Source organism: Melozone crissalis, unplaced genomic scaffold (genome assembly GCF_028551555.1).
Source record: "Melozone crissalis strain CALT ecotype California unplaced genomic scaffold, PUWL_Pcris_2 ptg000068l_1, whole genome shotgun sequence".
Taxonomy (NCBI): domain Eukaryota; kingdom Metazoa; phylum Chordata; class Aves; order Passeriformes; family Passerellidae; genus Melozone; species Melozone crissalis.
Window position 1 is genome coordinate 7115621 of NW_026535846.1, and position 20486 is coordinate 7136106.

General features: G+C 52.0%; 2 protein-coding genes across 2 annotated transcripts; one reads left to right on the plus strand and one right to left on the minus strand.

The window, feature by feature from the left end:
• The first annotated feature begins 4764 nt into the window (after window positions 1–4764).
• LOC128945621 (nuclear pore glycoprotein p62-like) lies at window positions 4765–11305 on the plus strand. The gene is made up of 12 exons (XM_054289375.1): window positions 4765–5054; window positions 5842–6230; window positions 6946–7056; window positions 7516–7647; window positions 7825–7929; window positions 8377–8485; window positions 8636–8780; window positions 9216–9265; window positions 9387–9521; window positions 10203–10314; window positions 10712–10778; window positions 11092–11305. The coding sequence occupies exons 1-12, from the start codon at window positions 4765–4767 to the stop codon at window positions 11181–11183; spliced, it is 1737 nt and encodes a 578-aa protein (XP_054145350.1). The 3' UTR covers window positions 11184–11305.
• A 369-nt stretch (window positions 11306–11674) lies between these two features.
• Window positions 11675–19237, minus strand: RBM41 (RNA binding motif protein 41). Its single transcript, XM_054289382.1, has 7 exons — window positions 19223–19237; window positions 18405–18521; window positions 18116–18308; window positions 14769–14973; window positions 12951–13321; window positions 12208–12355; window positions 11675–11934 (listed from the first exon to the last, which is right to left on the minus strand). The coding sequence occupies exons 1-7, from the start codon at window positions 19228–19230 to the stop codon at window positions 11777–11779; spliced, it is 1200 nt and encodes a 399-aa protein (XP_054145357.1). The 5' UTR covers window positions 19231–19237; the 3' UTR covers window positions 11675–11776.
• Between the last annotated feature and the right edge of the window lie 1249 nt (window positions 19238–20486).

Consider the following 20486-nt stretch of genomic DNA (forward strand, 5'->3'; position numbering starts at 1 on the left):
ACTTCAGGAGGGACAGGGAATGTGTGACTGTAAGGGTGGGCTCTCCTCAGCTCCCTGGAGCCAGTCATTTAAGGTATGAAGGAGGAAATCAGGTTTCAAGATGCTTCAGCACTGGAAACCACCTCAGGATTGAACAATATTGAACTACTTGCACTTGCCTTGTTTTCTTCCCATGAACCATATACTGCAGGCAGCACAGGGAGCTGGAGCATCTTTTGGGTGCAACCTCTCCCCTTTGTCACATCGGGCTGCTCCCAAACCCCCCATCTTCCTCAAACGCCCCATCATCCTCGACATTTCCAAGTTTAAAGTACAGTCATGTGTACTGTGATATTTTATGAAAAATCCCTTCACCAGGATTTCTGCTCCTGGCAAGATGAGAAGCCTCAGCTTCTCCATGTTTTGCTCCTCTGGAATATGATTTGGAGAATTGTTTACCCAGCATGTGAATTGTTTTTCATTAATGGCCAATCACAGCCAGATGTGTCGGACTCTCTGCATCTGTCATGAGTTTTATTATTCATTCTTGTCTAGCCTTCTGATGTCTCCTTTCTCTTTCTTTAGTATAGTTTTAGTATATCATTTTCTTGTCTATACTAAATGTGATTTGGTATATTGCTCCTCTGGAATGTGATTTGGAGAATTGTTTACCCAGCATGTGAACTGTTTTTAATTAATGGCAAATCACAGCCAGCTGTGTCAGACTCTCTGTTACAGGTTTTTATTATTCATTCTTGTCTAGCCTTCTGATGTCTCCTTTCTCTTTCTGTAGCATAGTTTTATGATATAATATAATATAATATAATATAATATAATATAATATAATATAATATAATATATCAGCCTTCTGAGAACTTGGAGTCAATTTTCTTCTCTCACCCTGTCCTGGGGACCCTCACAACACCACAACAATTGGTGGCCACAGCCATGCTGCTGGCTGAAGAAGAGTAAGAAGAGTTTAAGAAGACAAGGCTGAATGAGGGCAGCTGCCAGGCAGGACAGCATCAGCTGGAGATGGAGGGAGCAGGGCTCACCAGAGCCTTCCTCGCAGCAGATCTGAGGCAAGCCTGGCTCAGCACCGCCGGCTGTTCCCATGGCTACCCAGGAAGATAAATTGAGTTCAAGGAACCTCGTGTCGCTACATTATTTAACAAACAGACTGTCACGCTCCGAGGAAAACACAGGCGGGACCCAGTTTAGCAGCTGCGTGGGCTGGACAGACGGATGGATGCCCTCACGGCGTGGAAAGGCCAAAATCCAGCTCAGCCCGAGCCTGGCAGGGTGTCAGCCACAAGGAGAGTCCAGTGTGGCCACAGCAGAGCCATGCTGGTCCTGCAAGCCACAGCCGCTGTCCAGAAACACAGACAGACCCTGCACCTGACACAGCCCTGGGTGCCTGAGCTGCTTATGAAAGAATCCAAAGCCTGACTGCAAGAAAGGAAAGGCCTCCCCACCTGCCAGTCTGTGCTCTGGCCAGGCCTCAAAGGCAGCAAAGAGGAAAGGAATGTGGGCACAAAGGAAAGCACAGGAGGGAAAAAGAGCATGGAGGAGTCTTGCAGTGCTGTGATGGCCCCAATGAGGGAAGGGAATGATGCATCTGACTCCATGGATATCAAAGGCTAATTAATTGCTTTACTATACTGTATTATTCTATACATCTAAACTGAATCTGCCAAGCACTCAACCCTGCACACACTGCCCAGAATCTTATGACTGTCACCCAACAGTCCCAACTCACACACACACACACACACACACACACACACACCTGGCCCTGACAGGCCAAGGAAACAAAACTCCATCACTGTGGGTAAACAATCTCCATGTTGCATTCTACTTTGGCACAACACAGGCGCAGCAAATAAGGTAAGAATTGTGTTTTCTTCCTCTGAGGTTCAGAGAATGTGAATCCCAGAAATATTCTTGGGAAGAATTGTGCCTTGCTTTTCCCTGTGAAGGGAAATATGGGGCTACAGAGGAGTTATAGGGGTGCTGCGAGAGTTGAGCAGGCTTTGAGGGAAAAGGCATTGATGGAGCTTATGTTGGAAAAGTGGCTCAGCATGGCAGCAATGAGGAGAAACAAGAGGGGTCTGGGGGGAGCTGAGGCAGGGAAAGCAGGAGCAACAGGAGGGGTTTGGCCCCATGAGTGCCCTGAGCCCGCCAGGGATGAGCAGGATGAGCAGGACTGTTCTCACCACACCCTGTGTTCAGTGCTGGTGTGACCCAGCCTTTCCCCTTCCCCAAAATCCGGCAGGGAGGAGCAGACGGTGACCCAGATCGCTCTGTGATTCACCAGCCAGCTGCACAGGGCCGCGATGCTGGGGTTCTGTGAGATGCCAGCGTCCACAGGGCCATTCTGAGGACCCTTGCAGGGGACACGTGCGGGACACAGGCAGGCCAGCAGTGCCACCGTGTGGGAGCAGGTCACCTCCCTCTGCAGGACACGGGCAGCGAGCTCTGCACCGTGAGAGAGAGAAAGTGGAAACACAAACACACATACATCTATAAATAAACGCAGCTCTCACCCTCCCCCTGTCCCGAATTTGAAAAGAATGAGAGATTTATCCAGAGAAATTTTCTCAGCCAGAAACCTGCTCCTTGCTGGAAGCCAAAAGACTGTGTTGTCTCTCAAGTGATTTTCAATAATGCCCAGAAAATAACTCTCTTTCACCAGGCACTGGAGTGAGACTGACAGCACTGTAAATACCAGGGTCTTCCTTCTTGCTCATCTTGAAAACCAGGACTTCGGCCAGCTTCCAGTGCACAGGGACCTCTCCAGGCTCCCAAGACTTGAAAAATAATGGAGAGAGATGCTGTGATGACAGCCCAAGCATTTTCATTTCACCCTGGGATGAACCCCACAGATTTATGGGGTTAAGAACCGTGCCCCATAGATTTGTGTGCATCCAGCTGGAGCAGCAAGCCTCAAACACATCCAGTTTGGGCTGGGAGTTTATCCTGCCCTTAATCACAGCTCCAGGGCTCATCTGATGTTAATGTCAGAGGGGAAGAAGGTATTAAACCTCTCTGCTTTGTCCGTGTCCCTGATTGTGAGGTGTCTGACCTCAAGTGCAGACTGATGTGACCTCTGAGCCTCCTTTTGCTGTTAGCATGTTTTAACAAGTCCTTTTTGCTGTCTTTCACAGTGCTGGCAAGCTTGAACACTGATCAAGCTCTGGCCACATGAACTGCTGAACAGCATCTCCCTCATTTTCCTGTGTAACCTGTCCTTGCTTCCAATGTCCATACACTGGACCTTCTGTTCCCCCAGAAATGAGTCTCTATGGCAATAACCTGTATTTTTCTCTCCACGGGAGTGATTCTGATATGGAATGCAGGTCAGCTTAACCTTGTTGGTGCCTCTAACCTCAATGGGGCACAGTCCTCAGCACTGGTTCCACTTGCAGAGCCTGGTATCTCTGACCCAAGGGCACCTGAGAAAATGGGGTGATCCCAGAGGAGCACAGAGAGAAATGCAATTTAACCTTTCTGTGCAGCACAGAGCACTGGGAACAGCTGATTCCATGGGAAGACACCAGCACAGTCAGGAGTGACAAGGAAAGAGTGTTAGGAGAATTCTCTCTAGGCACCACCGTCCATTTGTGTCGGTATCCTGAAGCATAAGGTAAAAATCTGGCATGTAGGGGTTTAGAACAGAAATGTAATTTTCATTTTTCCAGCAGCCACAAGTACTGCACAGGTGTTTTCACTGAACTTTCCAACACATTCATAGGTCTCCATCCTCAGACAGTGCTGTTAACTTTGACATTGCTTCCTTCTGTTGAAAAGTGCCTTTATTATCTGGTTTCTAAGTTATAAAAATTTACTTCTTGGCTTCCAGAGCCAGATGGTTTCCTTTCTACTTAATGATAAAGGCTATCTTATCTGGCTTTATGGAATGCTAAACTTCAACAGCTAACAGCCATTAAGCCATATGAACTGGTTGCACCCTGGAATTTGTTGATCAGAGAAATAATTTTCCTTCAGTAATATCCAGATAATTGTCTAAACTCTAGCAGTTCTTTCCACATAGCATTTGAGCTGAAATTTTGGTAAGGAACTAAAACTTCTTGTACTACAACAAGTCAGGAGTTCTCAACAGGAAATTAATTTTTCTATTGATGTTTTGCCATTGGAATGTAACTCCATCAGCACATTAAACTAAAACCCACCCAATTCTCTAGAAATTATCTCATTGAAATGGATGGATTCCTCTGGAATGACAGGCTGTTATTCTAAACAGGAAAAAAAGAGGTCAAGCAGTGATCAAAGAAAGCAGGCAGTGGAAAAAGTTCCTGATTTAATGTCGCCTTTTGAATGAGAGGCAGGTATTGGCAGGTATGTGTTCCTGTCCCGCAATTCCAGCCTAGTGTCCCCTGTCCCGCACCCCTGTTCCGCAGTCGCCTGTCCATCACTCCGCTCTCTCTCTCCCCTGTCCCTCAGTCCCTCACCCCGGTCTCTCCCCTGTCCCTCACTGCGGTCTCTCCCCCGTCCCTTACTCCGGTCTCTCTCCCTGTCCCTCACTCCGCTCCCGCAGCCGCGTCCCTCATCCCCACAGCAACGCGGACACGCCCCGCCCCTCACGCCCTCACAGCCAATCGGAGCCGCCATCCCGCGAGTGACGGCCGCCCCGACCAATGGGCGCGGAGGCGGGAAGGCGCGGGGGCGGGCGGGGCGGGGCGCGGTGACGCCATCGCCAAGCGCGGCCCCGGGGCCGCGGCGCTGCCGGAGCTCGGCCCGCGCCGCCGCCGCCGCCGCCCGGCCATGAGCCAGTTCAGCTTCGGGGCGGCCGCGCCAGGCGGCGCCTTCGGCCTGGGCGCGCCCCGAGCCGCCGCCACCACGGCCACCAGCGGCTTCTCCTTCTCCGCGCCGGCGCCCGCCCCCGCCTCCACCGGCTTCAGCTTCGGCAGCGCGGCGCCGGCGGCGGGCGGCAGCCAGCCCGCCGGGCTCTTCTCCTTCAGCAGGCCGGGCACGGCCGCGCAGCCCTCCAGCTTCAGCTTCGGCTCGGCCAGCGCGGCCCCCGCTGCCACGACAGCCGCCGCCTTCTCAATGGGGTGAGACCCGGGCCCGGGCGGGACGGACACAGGGACAGAGGGACGGAGGGAGCGGGGTCCCGTGGGTACCGGGCGAGGGCTCTGCGGGCAAAGCTGCTCGGAGCGAGCCCTGCCCCTTGTGCCGGCTCCTCCCAGCGCCCCGCAGGGCTCAGCGAGCCCCGTTCCCGGCCCCGCTCCGTTCGCACGGGAGCCCCGCACGTGGGGAAGGGGATGTGCCGCGATCCCGGCCGGAACGGGGCTGCAGACGCGAGCTCGCAGAAATGCCGAAGCTCTGCTGCCCAATATCAAACGTCCCGTTCTCTCTGACCCCGATCCGGAGTGCTATGAATGCTTTCCCGGCACTTTGGGAGGGATTTGCCGATCAGGAGAGGCGGCGAGCTCTGGAGCGGTTCTGCAGAGCTGCTGCTGGCAAAGCTCGCCAGATGGGAGCTGTGGGAAGGGAGCTCAAATGGGGACGAGCAGGAAAAGACAGCCTTGGGTAGAGGGAGTGGAAATGGTGAGCTGAGAGAAGAAGGAGCAGCTTCACGTGTGCTCCGTACAATGCCCTGTGGTACCTGGGTGGGTGGAGGCAATGAGGGGACAGGCAGCAGAATGAGCCCTGAGGGGGATGGCAGTGACAGCAGCTGGATGGAGTCTGTTGGCAGAACTGGGACACAGCCTGGCCAGCTGTGCATTCTCTGAAAGGAGGATTCTGCTATCAGCAAATGCTCAGGGAGAAAGCCAGCTGGGCTTGGGTGGATGTGTGTCTCAGGGAGAATGGCTTCATTTCTTTTCTTTTCTTCCCCAGGGCAAACACCCCAAAAGTGACCTTTGGAGCCAGCACTGCCACTCCAGCTCCTGCAATCACGGGGGGCTTTTCCTTTGGTGCCCCTGCTGCAACCAGCACCCCCTCGAGCCAGGCAGCAGCCCAATCTGGCTTTGCTTTTGGCTCTGCTGCCAGCAGCAGCAGCAGCAGCACGGCTGTCTCTGGGACCCCAGGAGGCTTCACCTTCTCCAGTGGCAGCACGAGCCAGGCGGGCACGGCCGGGTTCAGCATCGGCACCGCGGCTGCGCCGGCCACGGCGGCCGGGCTGAGCTTTGGCACGGCCCCTGCGGCTGCTGCCAGCACCAGCACGGCCACCCTGGCAGCTGCCACCCCCACAGCAGCGCCCTTCAGCCTCGGGGGGCAGCCCTCAGGTGGGTGAGCAGCCTGGGGGGCGTGGGGTGTCACATTGGGACACAGGGACACAGCCTGGGGTCACTGGGATGGGGCTGTAGGCACAGCTTGGGGTCACTGGGATGGGGCTGCAGGCACAGTTTGGGGTCACTGGGATGGGGCTGCAGGCACAGTTTGGGGTCACTGGGATGGGGCTGTGCTGCAGGCACAGTTTGGGGTCTCTGGGATGGGCTGGCCCAGCCCCATCCCCAGTGGGCACAGCTGTGAGCAGCAGGTAAGCAGCAGTGACAGCAATGAGCCATGGAGTGCCCAGGTGTGCTGAGCAACCACCAAAGGGAGCAGAGGGCACACAGGGGCAGGGCATCAACATGAGGAGGGTAAAAGATTGGGCTGAAGAACAAGCAGGGCAGATGCTTGCAGCCTTCTGCAGTAGTTTGGTCTTACTGTGTGTGGGTTGAGGCTTTCTGAAATTGTATGGTGACACTGTGTGTGTCCTGTCTGTCACAGCTGTGCCCTGTGCTGTGCTGTGACACAGCCTCGGGGGACAGCTGGGGGCTGGAGCCTTTGCCGTGGGGGTGTCTGAGGTTGCAATGGGGGTTTGGCTCTGCAGCCCCTGGCTTGTGCTGGGGCCAGAGGTGTTTCTGCCAGGCCTGTCCAGGGGCTGCAGTGCTGGCAGCAGTTGCTCTTTAGCCTGGAGGAAGGAATTCCATCTTTTCCTTTTGCTCCTGGTTCCAGGCCTGACCTTTGGGGCTCAGCCTTCAACAGCAGCCACCAGTACAAGCACAGCAACACTGACCACAAGCACCAGCCAGGCACCCACCCTGAGCTTTGGAGCCAAGCTGGGAGGTAGGGAGCTGTTCCAGAAAACAATTCCTCGAGGCTTTGGGGGCTCTGCTCTCCTCCTGGCTGTAGCTGTCGGTTGGAATTAACCAAATCTCTTATACTGGGGTGTGGGAAGGGCCACAAGTGTTTGTTGCTGTGGGTTTGCCCTGGCAGTGGGGATCTGTGACAGCTCCCAGAGCCATTGCACAGTGTGTCCTGTGGCTCTGATTGTGTCCCACATGCCACATTCTGTTCTGTGCTTGTTTGGGGAGCACAGGGGAAGGGAGGCACAATCTTAAAGGAGCAAATTGTGAAAGACAAGGAGTGGAGGGAGAATAAGAGGGAAATGAGGTTAACATGCTGACATGGCCCAGAACCAGGTGTGGCTGGGCAGTTGGTGGCAGCCTCCCAGCAGGGCTGTTGTGCAGGGGGTGGGAGCTCAGTGTGCTCTGCTTGTTCACCTGGAGCTGTTTGTCCCTGCAGTGACATCCACAGCTGCCAGCACGGCCTCCACCACCAGCACCACCTCGGTGCTGGGCTCCACGGGGCCCTCCTTGTTTGCATCTGTGGCAACTTCTTCAGCCCCAGCCCCCTCCAGCACCACGGGCCTCTCACGTGAGTCTCTGCAGGCAGGTTTGGCCCTGGGGCTCTGCAGGGGCAGCCAGGGGGCTGGGGGTGCTCCCCTGGGGCTGGGGCTGCTGCAGGGAGAGAGGAGCAGGCTGGGCACAGCTTCTCCAAGGGCCCTGCATGCCATGGCTCATGCCACCTGGTAATGGTGTCTTCTCTTCACAGTGGGTGCCACCTCCACTGGTTCCACTGGGACAGCCACTCTGGGGACACTTGGCTTTGGATTGAAGGTTCCTGGAACCACAGCTGCCACCACAAGCACTGCCACTGGTAGGAACAGGGTGCTGAAAGGCACTGAAGGGAAGGGACACTGAATTCAGTGCTCTGTACAGGTGTAAAGGGCCATGTTAGAGTAGGAGCAGAGCAGCTGTGATTTGTAAAGCCCTCAAGTAACTGAAAACAGCACAGTCTGTCTTTCTCTGATCCTTTTCCACCTCTTTGTGAAAACACAGAAGTTCTCTCATGCACTGCAGAGGTGCAGGGGAGGAGCTGGGTGTGCTGGCAGTTCTTGGCTCCAGCAGTAAAACACGGGGATATTGACAAGGGGCTGGGCTGGCCATGTTTTCATTCCCTCCTTGACAGATGTAGGATCTGCTGCTGTTCCCTTCAGAGGGATCTGCTGCAGCTCCTCCAGCCATGGGCACCCTGGAGCTGCTCTGGTTTGAGAGGTGCCAGCTGTGTCCCCTTCTGCTGCCTGACTTGGATCTCTTCCTGCAGGGACAACTTCTGCTTCTGGCTTCCCTTTGAACCTGAAGCCATTGACCACCACAGGTGCCATTGGAGCTGTGACCTCCACAGCTGCCACAACCACAGCCACCACAGCCAGGTGGGAGTTTGCTGCCATTGACCCTTTCCTGCCTGGGCTGCAGCAGCTGCAGGGCTCAGGCTGGGCTCTGGAGGAGGGAGGGGAGATCAGTGAGAGCTGTGGTGTTTGTCTGTGCTGATCTGTGCCCTGTGCTGCCCTCCCTCCTGTCAGTGCCCCCCCAGTGATGACTTATGCCCAGCTGGAGAGTTTGATCAACAAGTGGAGCCTGGAGCTGGAGGACCAAGAGAAGCACTTCCTGCACCAGGCCACACAAGTCAATGCCTGGGACCGCATGCTGATCGAGAACGGGGAGAAGGTGAGGAGGCCTCCAGAGCAACCTCCTTCTGCTGGCTTGGCTCCTGCATGGCCCTGTCACAGGGGCAACAGGCATCTAGAACATGGTACAATAGCTGGGAGCTCCCCTGGGTGCTTCTCATAGTCTCTGTGTGTGTCTGCTCTGGCCTTTAGGCCTTGGAGCTGGGAATTGTTCTGTGCCTTTGCTCTGTGATACCAGGTTCTCTGAGGGGGGATCATTCCAAGTTTATTCCATCATTGGGGTGGAATAGGGAGGAGGAATAAGGCATAAGGGAGGATCATTCTTCCCTTATTCCGTCTTGGGTCTGTAAATCTTTGTGGCTATCTCTCATTTCTACCAGAACTTGGATTGTGCTGCCTTCTCCCTCCCACCTCTCTTCTTTGCAGAACTGACTTCTTGGTTTTCAAGGTGTAATGAAATGTCTTCTGTTTCCAGATTACTTCACTACACAGAGAAGTAGAGAAGGTGAAGGTTGACCAGAAGAGGTAGGAGACCATGAGCACCTAAAATGATTTTATTTCTTTTCTGCATTGTCCTGCCTGGCTGTGGGACAGCTCTGCAGTGTCTGCAACATGAAAGGGAAGCAGTTGGCATTTCTCTTTGCAGACTGGATCAGGAACTGGACTTCATTCTGTCCCAGCAGAAGGAGCTGGAGGACTTGCTGACCCCTCTGGAGGAGTCTGTGAAGGAGCAGAGCGGGACCATCTACCTGCAGCACGCGGATGAGGAGCGGGAGAGGACGTGAGGCACCGACCTGCTGGGGCTGGGATGGGCACTGGGCTGGCTCACAGCAGCCAGTGGGACATGGAGCTGGGATGGGGACAGGAGTGAACAGGCAGTGGCTGCTGTCAGATACTTAATCCTGTTCTATGCATTACAAGTTAGATTTTGCTCTTTAGAAACCAGAACAGTGAGTGGAAGCCCTTGAATCAGCTTGAAAAGCACTTTGGATGTTGGTGTAATCAGCTCTCTGGGAAGAGGTTACTAGTATTGGCATAATCTTGGGAAGTTAATGGGTTCTTCAGTGGCAGCAGTGGTGAGAGCAGAGAACTCTGTGTGGCACGAGCCCCCTCGTAAAGCTTTAGGAATGCATCATGGCAGGGTAATTAAAGGCAGTGTTTGTCTGGTTCAAGGGATAAGGCATCTTGAATCCAGGCTTGCTCCTTCCTTCAGTCCCCACAAAGCCTTGCAGAAAGTCCTCCACTCTCCTGCTTGTTTGTAGATCAAGGGAGAGAGGGGCTAAGAGTCTCTTCGTGTGGGTTTGGAGCCTGTCTGGCTGCTGTTCCCAGGTCTCTGCCAGCCTTGGCTGCAGACATGGAAGCTCATTCTGATTGCCCACAGTTGCTGGGCAATCAGTAACTGCAAGCAACTCTTCAGAGTTTTCTTTACCCATTCTGATCTTGTTTCCTGTGTGTTCTGCAGCTACAAACTGGCTGAAAACATCGATGCTCAGCTGAAGCGCATGGCACAGGATCTGAAGGACATCACTGAGCACCTGAACACATCCAGGGGCCCAGCAGACACAAGTGACCCTGTAAGTGCTAACTTCTTTCTTTATGATTTATACTAAATTGTTTCTTATGCTCCTTATGGCTGTATTCAGCAGCTTTTTTTCCATGAAAGTTTCACTTCAGTATTTTAGACTGAGTTTTTCCACATTCATTTTGAATTTTGCCTTCTTCAGCCTAAGGTGATCAATGCTCTGCTGGTTCCTAGGTCTAAATTAAAATATGCCAAAGCCACAGGCATATCCTCTAAACTGTGCAGTTTTCTTGCTGGTATGGAGGAGCAAAGTAGCAGCATTGCTGCACGCACTTCCCTGGCCAAGTGGCTGCTGCCTTAGGGAAGCTGGGCAAGGAGAAACTTGCCTTTGACTCCTCTTGCTGTTTATGCAGTCTCACAACTGACTTGCACCTTCTCTCTCTGCTCAGCTTCAGCAGATCTGTAAAATTCTGAATGCACACATGGATTCCCTGCAGTGGATTGACCAGAATTCAGGTGAGCTTTGTCCTGCAGCCTTTTGGGAATGTGAATGGGAAGCAGGAGCCTGTGTGTGAGTGTTTGTTCATCCCTGAATTCCTGAGGATGCCTGAGGAGTGTTCCTCCTCACTTTCAGTGGCACTGTCCCTTCTGGCCTTGAATTCTCCTGCTGTGCCTGATTAGAGGCCTCTGCTCAGAAGTTACTGCTGCCAACTGCTGCTGTTTTACCAAAAAAGCCCTCCTTGAAATGTTTTTCTTTTTCCTGCAAGCAAAACTGTGCAGGGTTGTGTTCTGGGCTGACTGTGACATTAATCCCTTGTTTCTGCCACAGCTGTGCTGCAGAGGAAGGTGGAAGAGGTGACCAAGGTTTGTGAGAGTCGCCGCAAGGAGCAGGAGCGCAGCTTTAGGATCACCTTTGATTGAAACACTCCCCTTTTCAAAGGATGGACATAAACACCTCTGTTTTCTGTGCAGGTTTTGAGACCTGAAATGATGACCTAGCTTTTGTTTCCTTTTCTTGCAATAAATTGTGTTGTTTGTTCCCATAGCTGATCTTTGTTGTGCTGGACAGGAGTAGCTGCCTGAAGTTTGTGGGGAAGTGTGGTCTCTGTGCTTTAGGTGTGCCTGCAGACTGATCAGATACACAAATGCTGCTTTGGAGGGCTTGGGGCAGTCTCTGGCTCCAGGGGAGCCAGCAGAGCTGGGAGGCTCCCAGGACTGAGGTGTGGACACAGTTCTGCAGCAGCAGAGTGCAGCACACTTGGCTCTAAAGGACTTAGGACTATAAACATCAATAAGCACACACTAAGGAAATATCACAATAAGTGCATTTATTTACCTGGCCTCTTCCCTCCCTCCTTGCCACAACAGTGTGTGGGCACTGCCCAGCTCTCAAGAAGAGCCCAGGCCCCAGTTCCTCCCAGTCTGGTCCTGCATGTGGGCTCCCAGCAGTCGTGCATTGTTCCTGGTTCACCCGCAGCTCACTGAACTCCACAAGGCTGCTGGTTCTCCATCCCTCACGAGGCAGGAGCGTTCTGTGCAGCAGAGGAGCTGGGGATGGCAGAGCCAGCCTCTGACAAGTGCTTCCTACTTTTCCCAAAGGCGATGACCAGGGGCTTCCCCTGCAGCTTGTACCCGTTCAGCAGCTGCAGGGCTCTCTGGGCTGACTCTGTGTCTGCAAGGAGAGGGGGACACAGGGTCATCCTATGGGTGTTCCCATCTCCTGGCCACTGAGCCTGGTCTGACATGCTGGATGAACACTGAATATGACAGACTGCATCACTTCTGCCCTGGTAAATCCCCTTCCAACCCAGCGAAAGGACCATGGCACAACAGGAAGATAAAAGGAGTGAATTCCCCTGCTTCCTCTTGGAAAGCAGTGCTCTGTAGGAGAATGTGGCACCTCTGGGAGTCAGGAAGAACAGAGAGGCACAAGGCAGGAACTCACCAGGGAAGGTGATGAAGGCCTGGTCCCTCATGCGGCCGCTCAGGAGGCGGAACTGGATCGGGGGGCTGTCCTCCCTCTGGAACCGGGCAAACAGGGACACCAGGTCCCTCACTGTCACTCGGGGGCCCAGGTTCTTCAGATACAGCACCTGGAACAGGGACACACAGGGTCAGCCAGCCTTTGCCATGCAGACACACCCTCCAGCCTGCACAGCTCAAGGTGTGAATTAGCTCAGCCCTCACACCCACATGCTAATGATGGCATTTAGAGGACACGTGGGTGTACAGAGAAAGGCAGCTCTGAAGTCAAGGCACCACCCTGCTTGCCTGCATCAAGAGTTGACAGTTTCAGTTTATTACAAAACAGTTCAGTTTATTTATAAAACAGTTTATTCAGTTCACTCTGTTTATTTATAAAATGCAATAATCTCCAGCTACCAGACAGAAGAGTCTGAATAAAGTGACAGCAGGACTCAGCCAGGCCCAAACAGACAGAGCACATAGACAGGTGAGCTGCTGGAGCCAGGGAGGGCTGGGCTCACAGGTACAGCTCTTTGCCAGGCTGGTGCCTTCCCATCAGAGCCCAAGGTCCCTTTTTGCCCCACAGTGGAGGCTCCTCTTCCCCCTGGCCTGCAGGATCAGCCCAGCAGCTTCAAGACAACAGCAAAGAGGAGCCTTTGCCTCCTGACACAGCTTCAGGGCATCCTGCTGAGCAGGGATAAACCCTGGATCATGTCAGCTTACCCTGCTGGGCTCCCCTGGATGGTAGGATGAGAACCTGGGGATTTTCCGCAGTTCCTCCTCGGAGAGGCGGTTCCTGAGGATCTCCTCTTCAGGGACAAACTCAACTGGCTCTTTGATAACCACAGGCCTGGGAGGGGACTGCTGGGGCTCTGCTGCAGAAACACTGGGACTTGCTGCCTCTTCTGCTTGCTCCTCCTGCTCTGGAAGTGATGGCTCCTCAGTCCTAGACCCCTGTGGGGTGGGGGACGAGCAGGGGTCATTTGTAGCAGACTGGACTTTTTCAGGGCACTTCTTGCTCAGCAGCTCTTGGTAAACACTCTCCAGGTGAACCATGGGGTCCTTTTCATCTGTTCCCCTCTTCTGAGTGTCATCTAATTCAGAACAGAGATACATGGTAACTATCACAAATAGCCTGGAAAACACAGACTGCAAGAAGAGACACAGAAAGAGAAACCCTGCTTCACCCCAGCCTCTGTGCCCAGGCCCTCTAGGTTGCTTAAAACAAGAGCAGCCCCAGCAAGTGCTGGTCCCCAGCTCAGGATGAACCTGCAGAGAGCAGCAGCTCCACCTGTGCTACATCAGAGCCCTTTTCAGAGATGCCCTCACTTGCCTATCTGCAGGCACATTACAGCACTTTCTAGTGACTCCTTCAACACACCTTCCTCCTCCTGCATGTGCAGCAAGGATGGGCCATGCTGCCCTCTTGTACCACTACCTGGAATAGGAACATTTAGCTTCAAAGGACATCAGATTAAGCTCCTGGGTTTAAAAAGGTCCATGACATGGACTCATCAATGATCTCTTTTAATTCTCTTTAGTGGAAATGAGGGCAAATGTGAGAGCAGCCTTCAACTGGACCCAATCTCCCAGCCTTCAACTGGACCCAGTTCCCCTTCAGGGATGAAGATTTAACAAGTCATTCCTCCTCTTACCTGGTCTGTGCCTTTGCTTCCCTCAACCCCTGCAGATAAGGAAGAATCTCCAGTCCCACCCAGGCACTTTGCTTAACCCAGACCTCGAGGCTCTACCAATGCATCACCGAGCTCCTCTCCCACACCCTGAGCTGCTCTGCACTACATGCAGCACCTCATGGAGACCCAGAAATGCACTTTTGTGACGGTGATCACAGGGGTCTTACGTTGAAGGAAGAGATAAGGATTTGACTCCATATTTCAGAAGGCTTGATTTATAATTTTATGATATATATTACATTAAAACTATACTAAAAGATTAGAAGGAAAGGTTCTCAGAAGGCTAGCTAAGCTAAGAATAGAAAGGAATGAATAACAAAGGTCTGTTGCTCAGACAGAGAGCTGAGCAAGCTGGGCTGTGACTGGCCATTAATTATAAACATTTAAGATGGGCCAATCACAGATGCACCTGTTGCATTCCACAGCAGCAGATAACCATTGTTTACATTTTGTTCCTGAAGCTTCTTAGCTTCTCAGGAGGAAAAAATCTTAATGAAAGGATTTTCAAGAAAAGATGCCTGTGACCCACTTTAAAAGCAGGCACTTTGCTTAACCAGGTACTTTGCTTAACTCAGACCTCGAGGCTCCACCAAAGCATCACCCAGCTCCCCTCCCACACCCTGAGCTGCTCTGCACTACATGCAGCACCTCAAAGAGACCTAGAAATACACTTTAAAAGCCTCTAACTTCTCTTAAAAGAGAACCAACTCTGCCTGCTCCTGTAAGAGATGAAAATATCTCCTCCCACACAGCACCAAAGCAGAACCCCATCTCCGGGACAGAAGGCCAGACAGAACCGTGTGGGTCTGGCTGTGTGTGCAGGAGGAGCCCTGGCTGGGGGCGGCACCTTGGTGGTAGAGGGCCCTGAGGAAGGAGTGGCGGTCCGTGCCCTGGAACAGCGCCTGCTCGATCTCCATCTCCCGCCGGCTCAGCTGCTTGCTGCCCGCGAAGCGCTGCGGCAGCGCCAGGATGCGGCGCCGCTCCTCCAGCTTCTCCCGGATGGCATCCAGCCGCTCCTGCGTGGCCTCGGGGGCCGCCCCCAGCCCCGAGCCCTGCAAAACAGCACAGCAACATCAGCGACGGCACGGGCTCCTCCACAGAGCCAGCCAAACAGCACAACCCTGCAAAACAGCACAGCAACATCAGCGACGGCACGGGCTCCTCCACAGAGCCAGCCAAACAGCACAACCCTGCAAAACAGCACAGCAACATCAGCGACGGCACGGGCTCCTCCACAGAGCCAGCCAAACAGCACAACCCTGCAAAACAGCACAGCAACATCAGCGACGGCACGGGCTCCTCCACAGAGCCAGCCAAACAGCACAGCCCCAAATCTACAAAACAGCACAGCAATGTCAGCGACGGCACGGGCTCCTCCACAGAGCCAGCGAAATGCCCCAACCCTGCAAAACCGCACAGCTGGCATCAGCAACAGCACGGGCTCCTCCCCAGAGCCAGCCAAACAGCACAGCCCCGATCCCAAGTACAGCTGGCATCAGCAACTCCACTATTTTCTTAGATCCCCAATGCTGGAAGGAATGAATGAATCTGACTCCATGTTCTTTGAAGGCTCATTCAGTGACTGCACCACCATCCTCTGGCAGTTCTTCCCCACACCTACAGCATCCCCAAGCTCTTATTCTGTGACCCTGAGAACCTTACTTGCTGAAAAGTGTCCCCCCAGCTGCTGCTTGGCACCTGAGAGGAGATTTATGCTGAGCACTAAACCCCAACCAGCACCACTGAGCCAGCTTCCAGAAACCACCGAGGAAATGCAGCACAGCTGAGAGCAGGGAGCATCCCTGGGCAAACAAACCTCACTGCAGAGGCCACTTCGTGCTGCCAAAGCACACCCCAGCTGCTGGAAGGGCACTTCTGCTCCATCAGAACACGCTTTCATGGGGCTGGGGGTGCTTTTCTGCTCTCAAACTCACTTTGAGAATTACTGTGGCAGATCCTTCTGCCTCAGGCAACAAACCAGGCTTTCTCCCTGCACTGAGCACAGCCCAACAGAGCTCCCCATGGTAGCTCTGCCCCACATCTGCACAGCTTCCCCCAGGCACAAAAGGCTGTTTATACGGAAAAGCAATTCCCGGAAATCATTTGTTGTACTTTGTTTTCAAAAAAGCTGCCACTTAGCAGCTGAAAATAACAGAAATCTGCACTCAGTACTCTGCCAAGAGCTCCCCAGGCAATGTGAAGTTCTGTCTCAGCTGACATTATTCATCACTCACGGTGGAATATTTCACTCAGGGCCTCCACTTCCAAAGCTGCACATCACTACCTGACTTAGGCTTTATCCATAAATATTCTGCTCTCAGAACCTGTAGAAGACATACCCTGATGTCACCTTCTTTTTTTCTGTCAGAGGAGTGTTTTCCATACAAATAATTTTTTATGAACGTCCCAGAATACATTTCATACTAAATATAACAGCTGGTACTGACGACATTGATTTTCATTGCTAAATTAACACCACTCCCCTCTGCACCAAGCTTTAATCAGGCCACACCAGGGCTGGATTTGCATTTAAACACCAAAGCAAGTAATGACTTCAGCTGAAAAGAGGCAAGGCCGTGATTACCACAGACAACTCTCTCCTGCACACAGCTATCACTCAGGGAGAGGAGACAAAGGGAAGCCAAGGATCAGCCCAAGTCCTGGGTTGCATTTTCTGGTTTGGCAAATTAAGAGCAGGACGCCCCAGTGCACCTGACATAGGACAACCACAAAAGCCTCTTGTGTCTGGAATGTGAAAAAATAAAGGTGAAGGTGGGGGAAGGGGAAAAACCTGCTGGAAGAGCACCCAGGGAGGAGCCCAGGCAGTGCCACCACACTCGGTCTGAGAGCTCTGCACCATTTTCATGTGGCTGTCCCAGGGCCCCTGAAGGACCTGCAAGCCCCCAAGGAGAGCACTCCCTACAAACAGCCATCCCAAATCAGCAATGGGAGCCAGGGATCTGTCAGGATACTCAAAGCAGGATGTTGAGGTGTTTTAAAATATTTTCTCCTTCTCTTCTGGCATTTAAATCCTTCATACACAGGTATAAACAGGTGAAATTATTTGTTTGAGATCAAGGCAGAGGCAGGAATATCCTCACATCCTGCTGTGTTCCAAAGGACCCAGTCCTACCTCCACCATAGCTTTTAACACCAACCATTCCACCAAAGAAAAGAGGCCAGAGGAAATGTAGGATAGTGCTGGGCTAAAAGAGTGGCCATTCTTTACCAATGGCTTACAAAGGACTGGAATTTTCTACCAGAGTGCCACAGGGTCAGAGGAAGCTGACCACCCTCAGGTGAGAGCAGAGCATGCCCACCTGTCACTGTCATATTTTCTGGAAAAATCCTTTTGCCAGGATTTCTTCTCCTGGAAAGCTGAGAAGCCTCAGAGAGAAATGAAAACAATAATTATCTGATTGCTTCTCCTGTGTTTGCTGCATTGGAATGTGGTCTGGAGATTGTTTATCAACTGGTCATTGTTTGATTGGTTTCATGTGAATTGTTTTAACTTAATCACCAATCACCATCAACTGTGCTGGACTCTGAGGAGTCAATCAGGAGTTTTTCATTATCATTCTTGTTAAGCCTTCTGTCTGTATTCTTTCTCTTTCTTTAGTATCGATAATATAATATAATATAATATAATATAATATAATATAATATAATATAATATAATATAATATAATATAATATAATATAATATAATATAATATAATATAATAGTGTTCACAGGGGTCCGAGGATGAGGGAAGAGATGAGGATCTGACTCCATGTTTCAGAAGGCTTGATTTATTATTTTATGATATATATTATATTAAAACTATACTAAAAGAATAGAAGAAAGGATTTCATCAGAAGGCTAGCTAAGAATAGGAAAAAAAAATTATAACAAAAGCTTGTGGCTTGGACAAAGAGTCCGAGTCAGCTGACTGTGATTGGCCATTAATTAGAAACAACTCTATGAGACCAATCACAGATCCACTTGTTACATTCCACAGCAGCAGATAACCATTGCTTATATTTTGTTCTTGAAGCCTCTCAGTTTCTCAGGAAGAAAAATCCTAAAGAAAAAAATTTTCATAAAAGATGTCTGTAAATATCATATAATATATCATATCATATCCTTCTGAGAACATGGAGTCAGATTTTCAATTTCTCCTTCTTTGGGACCCCAGAAAGCAGCAGACCCACCTTCCTTGCTGAATCCTGGTTCTTCCAGAGCAGGATCTCCGAGTCAGAGAGCCCCAGCTCCCGGAGAGAGGAGGTTTCCTTGTCACTCTCCTGCAGGGCCTGGAACTGGGACAGGCTCAAAGCCCCCGCAGCCTCTTCCCCAAAGGGTTTGTAAAAAGCTGCAGGGGCAAAGCATCTCCGCTTGGACTTGCACCTGTGAGCCAAAGGAACAGCACAAACAGCTCAGCACTGAGGAATGGTTAACAGCAAGGGGCTGCTGTCTCCCAACGCACACCAGATCAGGACTCACTGCTCGATGGAGACACTGGTGTCCAGCTGGTGGTGGAGGAGGCTCTTGAGCTGCCTCTCCCCTTCTGTCTCCAGGTCCTCCAGGAGGAGCTCATCGCTGGACAGGCTGCTGTTCACCCTGGGCACACAAACACAGCACAGGCGTGAGAAACCGGGCAACAGGAGAAACACTGCTCAACACACATCCCTGCTACAGCTCCTCCACCTCCTGGCCTGTTTTCACGGCATTTAAAAACACAAGGAACCAAAAGTACTTGACCAAAACTCCCTTTAACATCACTAGAAAAGTCAACAGATTTGGGATTCCTTTGAGAACATTGAAGTACTCCAAGGAATCTTCGGGTGTTTTTGTGTTGGTGGGGTGGTTGTTTGTTCACTTTAAAATGGCATGCCATCATTTTTATTGACCAAATGCATATGCATCTAGATGCAAGATAATGCATAACTTCCACTCAAACACAGCATCTAGCATCTAGCAGTGTCTGGCTAGTTTCAAATGAGTCAGACAAGAACGAAGCGAAACCGCGACGCCGAAACGAAACTGAGACTTTCAGCAGCGCTTTTCCCTTTCCGGGGTCACCTGCTCCGGAGCAGAGAGCCCGCAAACCCCGAACCCAGCCCAGAGACAGATCCACCCCAGAGCCAGCCCCAGCCCAGCCCCGCCCGGGCTGTGCCGCGCTCCCGCTCCCGTTCCCGTTCCCCCCGCTCCGGGCAGGGCCCGCTCCGGCCGCAGCACCGGGGCTGGCACCGGGCCCAGGCCGTGCCCGGCAGCCGATTGGGGCTCTCTGGGCACCCGGGAGCCGCGGCTGCCCCGCTCACCGGCGCATGGCCCCGCCGCTCCGCACCGCCGGCGCCTGAGGGGAGCACCGGGAGCCGCCCCGGAAGGAGCGGCCGGGCCGGGGCCGGGCACCGAGCGGGGCCGGGCACGGAGCGGAGCCCCGGAGCTCTGCACCGAACGCTGCCCTGCCAGGGTGGGGTGAGCGGGGACAGGGGACAGGCACACCCCAAAAACAGCCGCACCCCTCTGCAGCTGAACGGAGAGGGGAATATTGAATGCGGGTCTGAGAAGCACCGGAAGAGATCGCTCGTCAGATGGCGTCACGGGCACAACAGGCTGAGCGGAGAGGGGAAAAACGCCAATGGATTGGGTTTGAAATTTTAACAGTTTAATGGTAATAAAGTGCTTATAAAAATAGCAATATAATTAGAGCAATAAAAAATTTGGATAATTTGGATTAGGACAACATGAGACAATAGAAACAAAGAATTATGGACAGTCCGGGTACCTCTTTCTGGGCAAAATAAGCCCGAAAAAGGACCCACGTTAACAGAGGATTAACCCTTAAAAACAATAACCTGTTGCATATTCATACACCTCATACACGATGCATAAATTCCATTCAAACAAAGGATTCTGTCTGGTCAGTGTCAACTTCTTCCTCTGAATCCTGATGGCATCGTTAAACCAGAGCGAGGCAGGAAGAAGTTCGTTTCTTCTGATAATGGGGCAATAAATTCTCTTTCTCTGAAAGATTTAGGTGTCCTGTGGCTGCTATCTCGCTGCAAGTCCTTTCTTAAAAAAAAGTATCTTACACAGCACAGTTTCTATTTTAACATTTTGTTATCACTTAAAACTATATATTTAACACACTACTTAAGAAAATTAATATAGCATTACTTTCTAACATAACACATATAATATTCATTTTAATATTTGTGAAAAGCCAATCATACAATACACATTTTTCACAGTAGAAATATTAAATAAAATATTGCTAACCAAAACAGAGAAGGATAATGGGAAGTAAATCAGCCCTTAGAAACACCTTTCCCCCACCCATCCCTCCTACCCCAGCAACACAGGGAGTTGGGAATGGGGATCATGGTCAAGGAGACAGGAATTGGGGCTCATGGTCAGTTCAGCACCCCAGGTTTGGGGTCCCTCCCATAGGAGACAGTTCTCTCTGAACTTCTGACATGAGTCCATCCTACAGGCAACAGCCCCCCTCAAACTGCTGCAGTGTGGGTCACTGCCTTCCAGGACAGGCTGCTCCAGCCTGGGAGCAGAGCACCTCAGCCGGAT